The sequence below is a fragment of the Mesoplodon mirus genome, assembly GCF_964341445.2.
Source record: "Mesoplodon mirus genome assembly, chromosome: 16".
NCBI lineage: Eukaryota > Metazoa > Chordata > Mammalia > Artiodactyla > Ziphiidae > Mesoplodon > Mesoplodon mirus.
In genome coordinates, this window is record NC_138992.1 from 14,860,014 (window position 1) to 14,872,682 (window position 12,669).

A 12,669-nucleotide genomic window follows, 5' to 3' on the forward strand; every position below is an offset into this window, starting at 1 on the left:
ACAGTCAAAGAGAGAGAAGCATTCTGGAAAAAAGCAGCAGGAAAGCACGTTTGGGAAACTGGTTGACACCCTGTTAAAGTGGACTTGTTTTATTTCTTTCTGTTTCAGTTTGTGATTACAGGTGGAAATCTACAAGACAGTAAAGATGCACTGCATTTGGCACAGACAAATGGTATCCTCATATTACTTTTACCCCTCAAAATGTGAATTAAGTTATTTTGAAGAAGTCTTTCTGAGAACTGCCTCAGGTACAAATACTGTAGACACAACAGGAAGATAGACCAATTTCAGTGTGACATGATTAAGATGAAAAAATTGAAAGTGCCCATTGTTATATCAGATGCTTGATGAACCCTCTTGTATTTAATAAGGATTATTTTAAGATTTCAGTTAATGAGTATTAAGTTCACTAGGCATAGAATTTAACCTCAGATATCCCTGATGTAGAATTTGTGTGTATATGCCGTAATGTGTTTAAGATAGGAGTTGCTTTTTATTTGCTCTTTTTTAACTTAGGCTGTGAAAGATCATTTATTAAATATTCATCATGCAGATCAGAGACACTGTGCAAGGTCCCAGGAATGCAAATAATAATATAATATATAATCCCTCATATGCTCATTTTATGTTCATATATTTGCATTTATTTAAAGTCTGTAAAGTTTTGGAGTTGATTCCTACAAGAATCCTAGTTACATAAAACACCTCCTTTATCTGGCATTCATTTACCTAACCTTTTTTTTTGTTTGTTTTTTGCTGGGGAGCAGCAGGGAGCATACTTCATGTGCTAGACGCTGAAGAATTAGGCATTCCATGTTATTTTTCAAAATACTGGTTTATTCATTAAAAGCTGTTTTTTATTGAAATCTTTCTAAAATGCATACTTCTCTTCAGGATCCACTGACCCTTTTTCTTAGTGATTAAAGTCATAAAAGTAATCATCTTCCCAGAAGCTTTTGATGGGTATAAGAATATTATCTTGCATACTTGTTACTCCCCAAACAGATATGCTTTTAAAAGTTCTCGGATCTCCATTGTCAACCCTTTTCCACTCCTCTGCATATACCTGCTACCTCGCTGCTTTAAAAGCTCCTTTTGTGCATGAACACATTCGTGGGAGCCTGAGGAAGGCAACAGGTCTCTCCCATGGGTTCATCAGGTGCAAGCGCCTTAAGCTTCTTAAGCCCTTTTCAACCTCACACTTGTGTTCCACACAATTAAGATACCAAAGTACAGCCTCCAAATAAGTGAGCTTTATTTTCCATTAGAAAAATGAATCCTACTTCCACCTCTGTTACCCTTTTTAAGGGAAAGGAATGCATTTTAACTGTTAATACATGAAACCTGAGTCACATAAACAGTGAATATTAAAGATAAAATTGTAGAATGAAATGTCATTACCTAAGAAACTGTTTCATTTTCCATTCAAAAGGCTCAGTAAATACCAAACTTTGGAAGAGTTGAATTATTTTTACCAGTACATTAAGGCAATTTTCATATTCATGTCCTACTTTGTTAGTATTCCAAAAATTCTTATGTGATTAACCCAGTGCAATTCTGGTAGTTTGACTAGTTTATGGGTATTGTTAAAAACTGACCAGTTGAAATTATTTGATATTATATCATTTTTGTGTATTAAATATAAATATGAAAAAATATGCTGAAAATAATCCTAAGACATTATTTTGTGCTAGATATGTTTTTCAGTACAGTTGGGTGTCATCCTACAAGATGTGATGAATTTGAAAAGAATAACCCTGATCTTTACTTGATGGAGTTACTAAATCTCGCTGAAAACAACAAGGGGAAGGTTGTAGCAATAGGGGAATGTGGACTTGGTAAGTGCCAACTTATCCCGTTAGAGTGACTTTGTTTGAAAATAATTGATTTGTTTTGTACAAGTCATGAGTAATTATTGATTCTTTTTTATCTTTTAAAGATTTTGACCGACTGCAGTTTTGTCCTAAAGGTACTCAGCTCAAGTAAGGAAATTTGTTGTCTTTAGAAATTATCATATTGTAAAATCTTAAGGGTGATTTTTAAGTAGATTTTATCAGTTCAGAATGAATTAGATTGAGCGTGAGGGTTTTTTTGTTTTTCCCTTTGTATATTAAGAGTTAAGTGAAACAAATTCCATGCATACTTGAATGGAATTCATAAGGTATGGAAGCATATAGTTCCCTAATTGTTTAACCGTTTAACTTGATTTTAATGGTAGAAACAGGGATGAGTTTACATGATAGACTTTCGATTTTTGTTTGTTTAATAAGTGCATTCATACATGAACCATTCCAATAAAATGAATTAAATTCAGTTGTGGGGCATATGATTTAAGAGTAAAAGATATTATTAATAAAAAGAGATTATAGGATCAATCACCAAAGCTAGAAAAGCATATTTTACTCTTGTTGGGTGTTGGATATTGTCAGTTTGGAACCTGAGAATCCTTTCATAGGATCCATGTTGGGAGTGGTGGCTTCTGAGAAAACTCCAAGCTCACAAGCCTCAGAGACTTCTTACAACCCATTGCCTATACCTGTTAGCTGGAACTCCTGTCACCAGACTGGTGGGTAGTGTTGAAGGCTGAAAAGAAAAATTATGTTATAGGCTTAATTTAAGACATAAGCATTTTGTTGAATTTCAAAAACAGTGTATTGTCAAGATGGTAAAACATTAAAATGAGTTTCTAAAGGAGGCTAATTTAGTTATTCATCTATTCAGCAAATATTTATGGAGTAATATGTGCTAGAAACTGCTGGGAACTCATAGTATACTCATAGTGTACAAAACTCTGAATAAGGTATAGTATCTGCTCCTAGAGCCATTGAAGAATAAACAACCCTCCATCCTGCTTAGTTTCTCATACATGAAAGAGGAGTCTGGATCAAATTCTCTCAAGATACCATCTAGCTCTCTCATAATATTTAGTAATTAACCATTTCTTGTCATATGATCTTGATTAAGCCAGCGCTTGATGGCCTGAAGGGACTTTTTAAACCATACCTGCCAGAAGTGTACTTCCTCCCGCTCCCTCCCCTGCCCACACACGCAATCCCAGTGTGACCGGTCCAGGTGAAAGTGCCTCCAGTGAGGCGCAGATTGACCAGTGAGCCTGTCGTACCCTGGACTTCAGGGTCCAGAATTCCTGAAGGACCACGACCAAGTGACACAGGATGGGTTAGAGTAGTGTTCTATGGACTCTTCCTTTCAGGCTTCACAGTTATAGAACCTTTCAGAGCTGTTTAGTTAGCAGCATATTATTTGCCGTGTTTTTCAGGGACATTCACGTGATTACTGGCAGGACTGTTAAATCTCTGTACCTCTCGAATATCATGTAGGTCAGTTCACTTAACCTTAAAAGTTCACATATTCACACTTAAAAAGAGAAATAGTTGGCTGTAATAGCTTCTTCGGTTAAGCCCACAGATCTTAATTCCTCCACTTTCATGTCTGTTTTTGGCCAAGATGAGCCTCATGAGGCAAACAGGTTGTGTGGTGTGACCATCAAGGACAGTGGCAGGGTCCTCCATATGACTTTTCATCCAGATGACTTAAACTGATTCTAAAGTGCAACTTAAATACTTTAAACCTGATTTGTGTGTGTGTTTAATGAAAACATTGATAGTATCAGCTCTCTTTTACTGCTCCATCATCTTAAGATCAGAACTTAAAATGTATATGTAGCAGTATATAGTTTATGCTTCAACACACATGCCAGTTGTCCAGATGTTGATCTGTAATAGAGTTGAACTCCATTGATTAAGTGAATGATTACCAAGTGTCTCCTCAGTCTGATACAAAGAAGAAGAAGTGCCTCTACAGATAAGAGAGGACATAAATAATTAAAATAGGTTGGAAAGTGCTATCAAAAAGGTATGTGAACAGCAGAGGGAAAGACTCACTTTCTGGGGGAGTCAGAAGGCTTTGCTAAGGTGACGGGATGTGACCTAGGCCTCTTCCAGAACAGGTAAAGCTAAGGACGAATTACAGTACAGTAGAAATTTTGAATAGATGGGCAGTTCAGTTTGAAATTTCCTTTTATTATAGATCATCCAATGACTTACTAAACAAATGACAAACCAGTAGTCATTGCATTTGGATTGCTGTTATGGAGACATACCCATGTCTTCTACCTTTGCCCCCTCCTTCCCTGTAGCACGTACTAAGAGCATCGCCCCTGTCCTCTGCCACACAGCACTCTACTTGTTTCAGCATCTCTCACAGTGTAATAAAAGTGTTTGTGTTCCCACTTCCGCTCCCACAACAAACTAGTGTCTCTGAGTTCTTCAAAGGCACAGACCAGGTCTTCCTCATGTTCTAGTTCCTATGGCACCTAGCACAGCACTCTGAGCACATCAGAAATGTGCACTGAATTTTTAATAATAAGGAAAGTGTCTTTTTGATTCCTGTAGAGCATGATGGATAAAAAGCCTATAATTCAGCGTTTACTGTTGAGTCTATTGAAAGAATTTAGATTTTTTTTTTTTTTTTTTTTTTTGTGGTACATGGGCCTCTCACTGCTGTGGCCTCTCCCGTCGTGGAGCACAGGCCCACGGGCCCAGCCGCTCCGTGGCACGCGGGATCCTCCCGGACCGGGGCACGAACCCGCGCCCCCTGCATCGGCAGGCGGACTCCCAACCACTGTGCCACCAGGGAAGCCCAAGAATTTAGATTTTGGTCTGTGCTTATATATGCCAGTTGTCCATCTGAAACAATTACCTAGTGTGTGATTGTCATTTTTGTTTTACTTTTTTTTTTTTTTTGCAGTGCACGGGCCTCTCACTGTTGTGGCCTCTCCCGTTGCGGAGCACAGGCTCCGGACGCACAGGCTCAGCAGCCATGGCTCACGGGCCCAGCCGCTCCGTGGCATGAACCCGTGTCCCCTGCATCAGTAAGCAGACTCTCAACCACTGCACCACCAGGGAAGCCCTTGTTTTACTTTTTAAGTAAAAACGTATAGTCAAAAAAAAGACCTGTGAGAAGAGAAAAATAGAAAATAAATTAGTATAATGGATTAGGAGGCAAGACCAAAAAAAAAAAAAAGAAAAAACCCACTACTGTGCAATAGACAGAATATCCGGAAAATAATGGTAAGTAAAGGCAGTAGATAACATAGTGTTAAAAGACCTTTGGGATCAACAGATCTTTAGGTTTGAATCATAACTGCCTTTTGGTACCTATATATTCCTTTGTAAATCTCAATTTCCTCATCTTTAAAATGGGGATAATACCGCCTGCCTTTCTTAACATTTAGTATGTAAAGGCCATTGTGCCATGCCCAGCACAGAGTCAGAGCTCCATACATTGTGGCTGTTGTATTATTCTTAGAAGTACTGCCAACCTAAAGGAAGCTACTGGCTATAGTTTCTGTTTGGGATTTTTGAAAAGTGCTTTTTAAAGAGCAAAAAGAGAAAAGCAAGAAGACAAGGAAAAGTCCTGATTTAGTTATGGAAAGGTTAGCCTTTAGGCATACCCTGTATTTTCAGTTTCTCTGCCTGGTGCTACTACACTCCTTTCCTTGTTGCAAGTTAGAGTTCTGTTCACTTGAGTGGGAGGCATTTTTCTTGGGGTTTTAGAATGTTAATACTGTGCAGGTTTTTGTTTTTTTTTTTAATCAGACTGATGTCTGACAAAATTTCAAAATAATCATTTGCGGACTTAGGAAACCTCAGATGATGGCAAGGAGTGCCTCAGTCTCTCCTCTGGCTTAGAGGAGGGAGTAACACTGGGTTCAGGTGTACTGCTGGAACGCTTTGGGTCTTCTGGATTTGCCTCAATCCAACTTACAGGCATTCCTTTGAGATATTGGGGGTTCAGTTCCAGACCATCACAATAAAGCAAGTCACAGGAATGTTTTGGTTTCCCAGCACATATAAAAGTTATGTTTACGCTATACTGTAGTCTGTTAAGTGTGTGATAGGATTATGTGTAAAAAAACAAGGTACAGGGCCTCCCTGGTGGCGCAGTGGTTGAGAGTCCGCCTGCCGATGCAGGGGATACGGGTTCGTGCCCCGGTCTGGGAGGATCCCATATGCCGCGGAGCGGCTTGGCCCGTGAGCCATGGCCGCTGGGCCTGCGCATCCGGAGCCTGTGCTCCGCAACGGGAGAGGCCACAACAGTGAGAGGCCCGCATACCGCAAAAAGAAAAAAAAGAAAAAGAAAAAAAAAAAAAAAAAAAAACAAGGTACAGACTTTAATTTAAAAATACTTTATTGCTAAAAAAAATGCTAACCATAATCTGTGACTTCAGCGAGTCAGTCTTTGTGTTGGTGGAGGGTGTTGCCTCAGTGTTGGTGGCTGCTGACTGATCAGGGTGTTGGTGCTGAAGGTTGGGCTGGCTGCAGCAGTTTCTTAAAATAAGACAGCAGTGAAGTTTGCTGCTTCGATTGACTCTTCCTATCACGAACTATTTCTCGGTAGCCTGTGATGATGTTTGATAGCATTTTACCCACAGTAGAACTTCTTTCAAAATAGGAGTCAGTCCTCTCAAACCCTGCCGCTGCTTCATCAACTAAGTTTATGTCATGTCATTTCAACAGTCTTCACAGTATCTTCACCAGGAGTAGATTCCATCTCAAGAAACCACTTTCTCTGCTCATCCATAAAAAGAAACTTCTCATTCATTAAAGTCTTATCATGAGATTGCAGCAACTCAGTCCCGTCTACAGGCTCCACTTCTAATTCTTTCTAATTCTAGTTCTCTTGCTGTTTCCATCCCATCTGCAGTTACTCTCTCCACTCAAGTCTTAAACCCCTCAAAGTCCTCTATGAGCGTTGAAATCAACTTCTTCCAAACTCCTGTTAATGTTGATATTTTGACCTTTTCCCACGAATCACGAATGTTCTTAATGGCATCTAGAATGGTGAATACTTTCCAGGTTTTCAATTTACTTTGCCCAGATCCATCATCTGTGGCAGCTATAACCTTACAAAATGTTTTTCTTAAATAAGAAGACTAGAAAGTAAAAATTACTCCTTGATCCACGGGCTGCAGAATGAATGTTGTGTTAGCAGGCGTGACAACATGAATCTCATTGTACATCCCCATCAGAGCTCTTGGATGAGTGGGTGCCTTGTCAATGAACAGTAATATTTTGAAAGGAATCTTTGTTTCTGAGCATTAAGTCTCAACAGTAGGCTTAAAATATTCAGTAAACCATGTTGTAAACAGATATTCTGTCATCCAGGCTTTTGTCATTCCATTTATAGAGCACAGGCAGAGTAGATTTAGCATAATTCTTAAGGGTTCTAGGATTTTCAGGTTGGTAGATGAGCATAGGCTTCAACTTAAAGTCACCAGTTGCATTAGCCCCTAACAAGAGAGTCAGCCTGTCCTTTGAAGCCAGGCATTGACTTCTCCTCTCTAGCTATGAAAGTCCTATATGGTATCTTTTTTCAACTTAAGGCTGTTTCATCTACATTGAAAATCTATTGTTTGGTGTAGCGACCTTCATTCATTATCTTCACTAGATCTTCTGGATACCTTGCTGCAGCTTCTGCATCAGCACTTGCCGCTTCGCCTTGCACGTTTATGTTATGAAGATGGCTTCTTTCCTTAAACCTCATGAACCAACCTCTGCTGGCTTCAAACTTATCTTCTGCAGCTTCCTCACCTGTCTCAGCCTTCACAGAATTGAAGTTAATTAGGGCCTTGCTCTGGATCAGGCTTTGGCTTAAGGGAATGTTGTGGCTGGTTTGATCTCGTATCTAAACTACTAAAACTTTCTCCATGTCAGCAGTAAGGTTGTTTTGCTTTCTTATCATTTGTGTGTTCACGGGAGTAGCACTTTGAATTTTGTTTAGGAACTTTAACTTTGCATTCACAACTTGGCTGACTGGCTCAAGAGGCCTAGCTTTTGGCCTGTCTTGGCTTTAAACATGCCTTCCTCACTGAGCTTAAAACATTTCTAGCTTTTTTTTTTTTTTGCGGTACGCAGGCCTCTCACTGTTGTGGTCTCTCCCGTTGCGGAGCACAGGCTCTGGACGTGCAGGCTCAGCGGCCATGGCTCACGGGCCCAGCCGCTCCGCGGCATGTGGGATCTTCCCGGAGCGGGGCACAAACCCGTGTCCCCTGCATCGGCAGGCGGACTCTCAACCACTGCGCCACCAGGGAAGCCCCATTTCTAGCTTTTGATTTAAAGTGTGAGACATGAAACACTTCCTTTAACTTGAACACTTAGAGGCCATTCATTGTAGTGTTATTAGTTGGCTTAATTTCAATGCTGTTGTGTCTCAGGGAATAGAGAGGCCCAAGGAGAGGAAGAGAGACAGGGAACACGCTGGTAGGTCAGAACACACAGAATATTTGTTTGTTAAGTTTGCTGTCTGGTATGGGCAAGGTTTGTGGCTCTCCAAAACAATTGCTAGAGTAACATCAAGGACCACTGATCACAGATACAATAATGAAAATACAATGATACAATACAAATGCAATAATGAAAAAGTTTGAAATATTGCAAGAATTGCCAAAACGTGACACAGAGACACAAAGTGAGTGAATGCTGTTGGAAAAATGGCGCTGAGAGACTTGCTTCATGTAGAGTTGCCACAGATCTTCAATTTGTAAAAACAAACAAAAGAACAGTATCCAAGAAGCTCAGTAAAACAAGGTATGCCTGTAATAACAGCTGGTACTCTGAAGTTGAACTTTTCAAGCCCTTGTCCTTAGCTATTGTTGACCCTAAAATGTAAGAAGCAGTAATATTTACAATCAGAGGCAAATTACAGCTTTGCTAAAATGAGCAAATCTAACTCAAAGAATGATTCTCATTTATGAATTTTTAAAAATCTTAAAAGAAGCAGAGAAGTCTCTTAATAGGTGCCACTGGACTTCCCTGGTGGTGCAGTGGTTAAGAATCCACCTGCCAATGCAGGGGACACGGGTTCAAGCCCTGGTCCAGGAAATTCCCACATGCCTCGGAGCAACTAAGCCCGTGCGTCACAACTACTGAGTCTGAGTGCCACAACTGAAGCCCACGCGCCTAGAGCCCAGTGTTCTGCCGCAAGAGAAGCCACCGCAATGAGAAGCCCGTGCACCGCAACAAAGAGTAGCCCCTGCTCGCCGCAACTAGAGAAAGCCTGTGTGCAGCAATGAGGACCCAATGAAGCCATAAATAAATAATAATAAATCAATAAATATATATTTTTTAAAACCTTAGTTAAAAAAAAAGTAGGTGCCACTTCCTGCCCTTTAACTTCTGTTGTTATTCCTAGTTACCGTAGTGGGTTTTTCTTTAAAGACTAGTCATTTGATGTTAAGTACCAATTATCCTCAATTTGTATTATTGGGAATGATTTTTTACCACATGGTTTTCTTATGATACCTAGCTGGCTTGAGCACATCGACCTTTCTTTTCTCATATAAAATTCTGTAAGCACGTTGCTTGGGCATCTGTTATTTTCATAAATTGTACTTTTGCCTACTCTGCAATAAGAAGGCTTATTTCCAAGCTGATCATTAGATTCTGTAAATCTGTGGCTTGGTTGTATGGCTGTGTGTAGCCAGAAGCCAAATACAGAGTAAAGTTTACATAATGACTGGAGAACACTTAATTGCTGACATTTGAATTACTTTAGAGGTTACGGATATAGTGACCAGTAGTAATTATTAAAATACTTTTTTTCCGAGTGTTCGTTTATATTTCCTACACTGTGAAGTTTCAGCACCATGCTAACTAAAAATATTTTTGCTTATTCTAGTCCAGCAGAATCTGAAAAAAAAAATTGGATAATAAAGACATAGACCACCAATTTTAGGATGACTATTTCTTTGAGAAGTACATTTCTATTTCTAATTTTAAAACGTAGCATTTTCAAGAATTTTACAAAGGGGGTACTCTTAGGAAAATAGTTGTCTGGCACTTCAAGGAGACAGGATATAGGAAAACAGCAAAAGAGACTTAAGTTATACACGGAGAAACTGTTACCCCAAATTAGGGGCCTAGAAGAGGTAAACCCCTTAAGAAAATAATATGACACCTATTGTCTGCAACTCCTGGTTTAGCTTAAACTACATGACCATTAATGAGAACGAGAGGGAACACTGCTGAAATGAAAAGACACACAGAACTCCCACCCTGTCATGTCCTCTGGATATTGTTCTTAAATGCTGGGACCAGGAAGAGGCTTCTTGAAAGCCTCTTGTGTGTTGTGATCTTGGACAAGGTCTTAAACCCCTCTGACACCAGCTCTTGTCCTATCTATCCTAGGGTTATTTTGAGGATTAGATGAGACAATGGTATAAGGCACTTAAAAAATTTTTATAAAGTACTCTAAAATGTTCAGGACTGCCATTTTATCATGTAATTTTCATTTTTCTGAAAAATAGAGTATTTCAGTTTTTGTGCTCATTTGTTTCATAAATTCTTTGTGTTTAGTTTTTTGTTTTTTTTTTTTAATTTATTTATTTTTGCTGTGTTGGGTCTTCGTTTCTGTGCGAGGGCCCTCTCCAGTTGCGGCAAGCGGGGGCCACTCTTCATCGCGATGCGCGGGCCTCTCACTATCGCGGCCTCTCTTGTTGCGGAGCACAGGCTCCAGATGCGCAGGCTCAGTAGCTGTGGCGCACGGGCCCAGCCGCTCCTAGGCATGTGGGATCTTCCCAGACCAGGGCTCGAACCCATAGTCCCCTGCATTGGCAGGCAGACTCTCAACCACTGCGCCACCAGGGAAGCCCCTTGTGTTTAGTTTTAAAGGGAATCCTTTTTGCTTAGTGGCAATAACTCCTTGTATAACAGCACATAGAAAACACTGAGTATAAAGCCTGGCTTCTCACTGGAGTGAGTTGATTCCCACTGGTGGTGCTCAGCCAGCTCTCAGGACAAGGGGCTGGCCATGTCTTTTCGGCCACCAACACATGCTTCGGGGAGGGATCCCACGGGTGATAGGAGGGTGTCCACTTCATTTGTTGAGATTTAGTCAGAAAGCTAGTTAAAAGTACTTATTTGGGGGAACAGTCTCCATCACTGTAAACTTAAACCTTACAGCTCTTTACTTCTAGTGATCAATGGTAAAGTGCTACCTAATTTACCTGGCAGTTACAATGGAAAAACTAACAAACATTTCTGAAAATAATTTTGTAATCCCAGAAAATGAAGTAACCCTTTCAGGAAGTTTTTATAAAAGCTTTCGGCTAGGCCTAATGTGTTTTAAATGCCTGAATTCACTATTTCTGTTCTATCATTTCTAGAGAATAAAAGCCCTTTAACTTAAAAAAAATCATTTGACAATTATTTTTCTCATGCTAAAATAAAATTTTTAATGAGGAAAATTTTTTTTCCATTTTGCAGATATTTTGAAAAACAGTTTGAACTGTCAGAACAAACAAAATTACCAATGTTTCTTCATTGTCGGAACTCACATGCTGAATTTTTGGGTGAGTTAAAGCTAAAATCTCATTTAAAATTTAAGAATTTGCAGAAATCGGGCTTCCTTGGTAGCGCAGTGGTTGAGAGTCCGCCTGCCGATGCAGGGGACACAGGTTCGTGCCCCGGTCTGGGAAGATCCCACATGCTGCGGAGCGGCTGGGCCCGTGAGCCATGGCCGCTGAGCCTGCATGTCCGGAGCCTGTGCTCCGCAGCGGGAGAGGCCACAACAGTGAGAGGCCCGCGTACCGAAAAACAAACAAAAAGAATTTGCAGAAATCAAGCTATTTGCTAAAAGTTGTTTCTGTTTTAAATTCACAGACATAATGAGAAGGAATAGAGATCGGTGTGTAGGTGGGGTGGTAAGTATAGAAACTGCTTTTAATAAATGATGTTGGCCTCTATAAAGTGATTCAGATGTCAGCAATAAAGTTACTAAGGTTCCACTCTCTCTTATTTGAAGGGCATTTAAATTTACTGTTGAATCTATAGATCACATATGGTACAAACATAAACCACACTATTTTAGTTACATTTACTTTGTTCAGAGTACAAGAATGAGTACAGAATTCTGTTCACAAGAAAACCCCGTGAATTTAGTCCTGCACATTGTAATAGTCTGCATGATCTTCTTTTTCTCTGCTTCTTCCATCAGCCGTTCTTTAATGTTCTTCAATTTAAATTTTGAGCAAAATATAGATGAAATTTAATAATATTTTAAAATATTTTAGCACTCTTTTCAGGTTTGCCTTCTTAATTTCTTGTCAACTGTATTTATTTACTATTACCACTCTGATTAGAGACACATTCTCATTTCTGTAGTTTGCTTCTGCTCGAAACACTTCCCTATGGTCATTTCAGTCATTAGTCTTGAGAAAGTTCCATAAATATTATCTGTCTATCACTTAGCTTGGGTATCCACAGCAGTGATTTTTAATTTTTTTTCTTTTGGATCATGGACTCCTTTGAAAATCTGCCTCAGAAAAATGCTCATATGTACAAGTTTCACATGTAATTTTAGGAGAGACTCACTGGTCTCTAGCAAAAAAAGCTGTTATCCACATGTAAGTGGACTTTCTCAGTTCAGGTCTGTGTTGTTAAAGGGTCAGCTGTAGTTTAAAAGACTTAACAGCAACAACAAATCCAACCTAAATGTTTGACTTTTATCAAAAAAAATTGCCAAATAAAGAATTAATAACTGATTTTCTAAAATGGTTTATGAGGGTCATATTTAAAATTAACTTATATTGATAGAGGCTGTGTTTTCTTTCTAGTCAGCTGGAAGTGCTGAGGGGAAGAACAAACCCTT

At 39.5% G+C, this 12,669-nt stretch overlaps 1 protein-coding gene across 5 annotated transcripts in view; it reads left to right on the forward strand.

The window, feature by feature from the left end:
- TATDN1 (TatD DNase domain containing 1) overlaps window positions 1–12,669 on the forward strand; it is a 39,641-nt gene that overhangs the window by 15,315 nt on the left and 11,657 nt on the right. For 4 of the 5 annotated variants that reach the window (XM_082601824.1, XM_082601821.1, XM_082601822.1 and 1 more), the window contains 5 exons: window positions 109–248; window positions 1,695–1,838; window positions 1,940–1,982; window positions 11,286–11,371; window positions 11,682–11,722. In XM_082601824.1, coding sequence (XP_082457950.1) covers window positions 146–248; window positions 1,695–1,838; window positions 1,940–1,982; window positions 11,286–11,371; window positions 11,682–11,722 — 417 coding nt within the window. In that variant the 5' untranslated portion in view covers window positions 109–145. The remainder of the gene's footprint in view (window positions 1–108; window positions 249–1,694; window positions 1,839–1,939; window positions 1,983–11,285; window positions 11,372–11,681; window positions 11,723–12,669) is intronic. The other variant, XM_082601820.1, reaches the window with a different exon arrangement.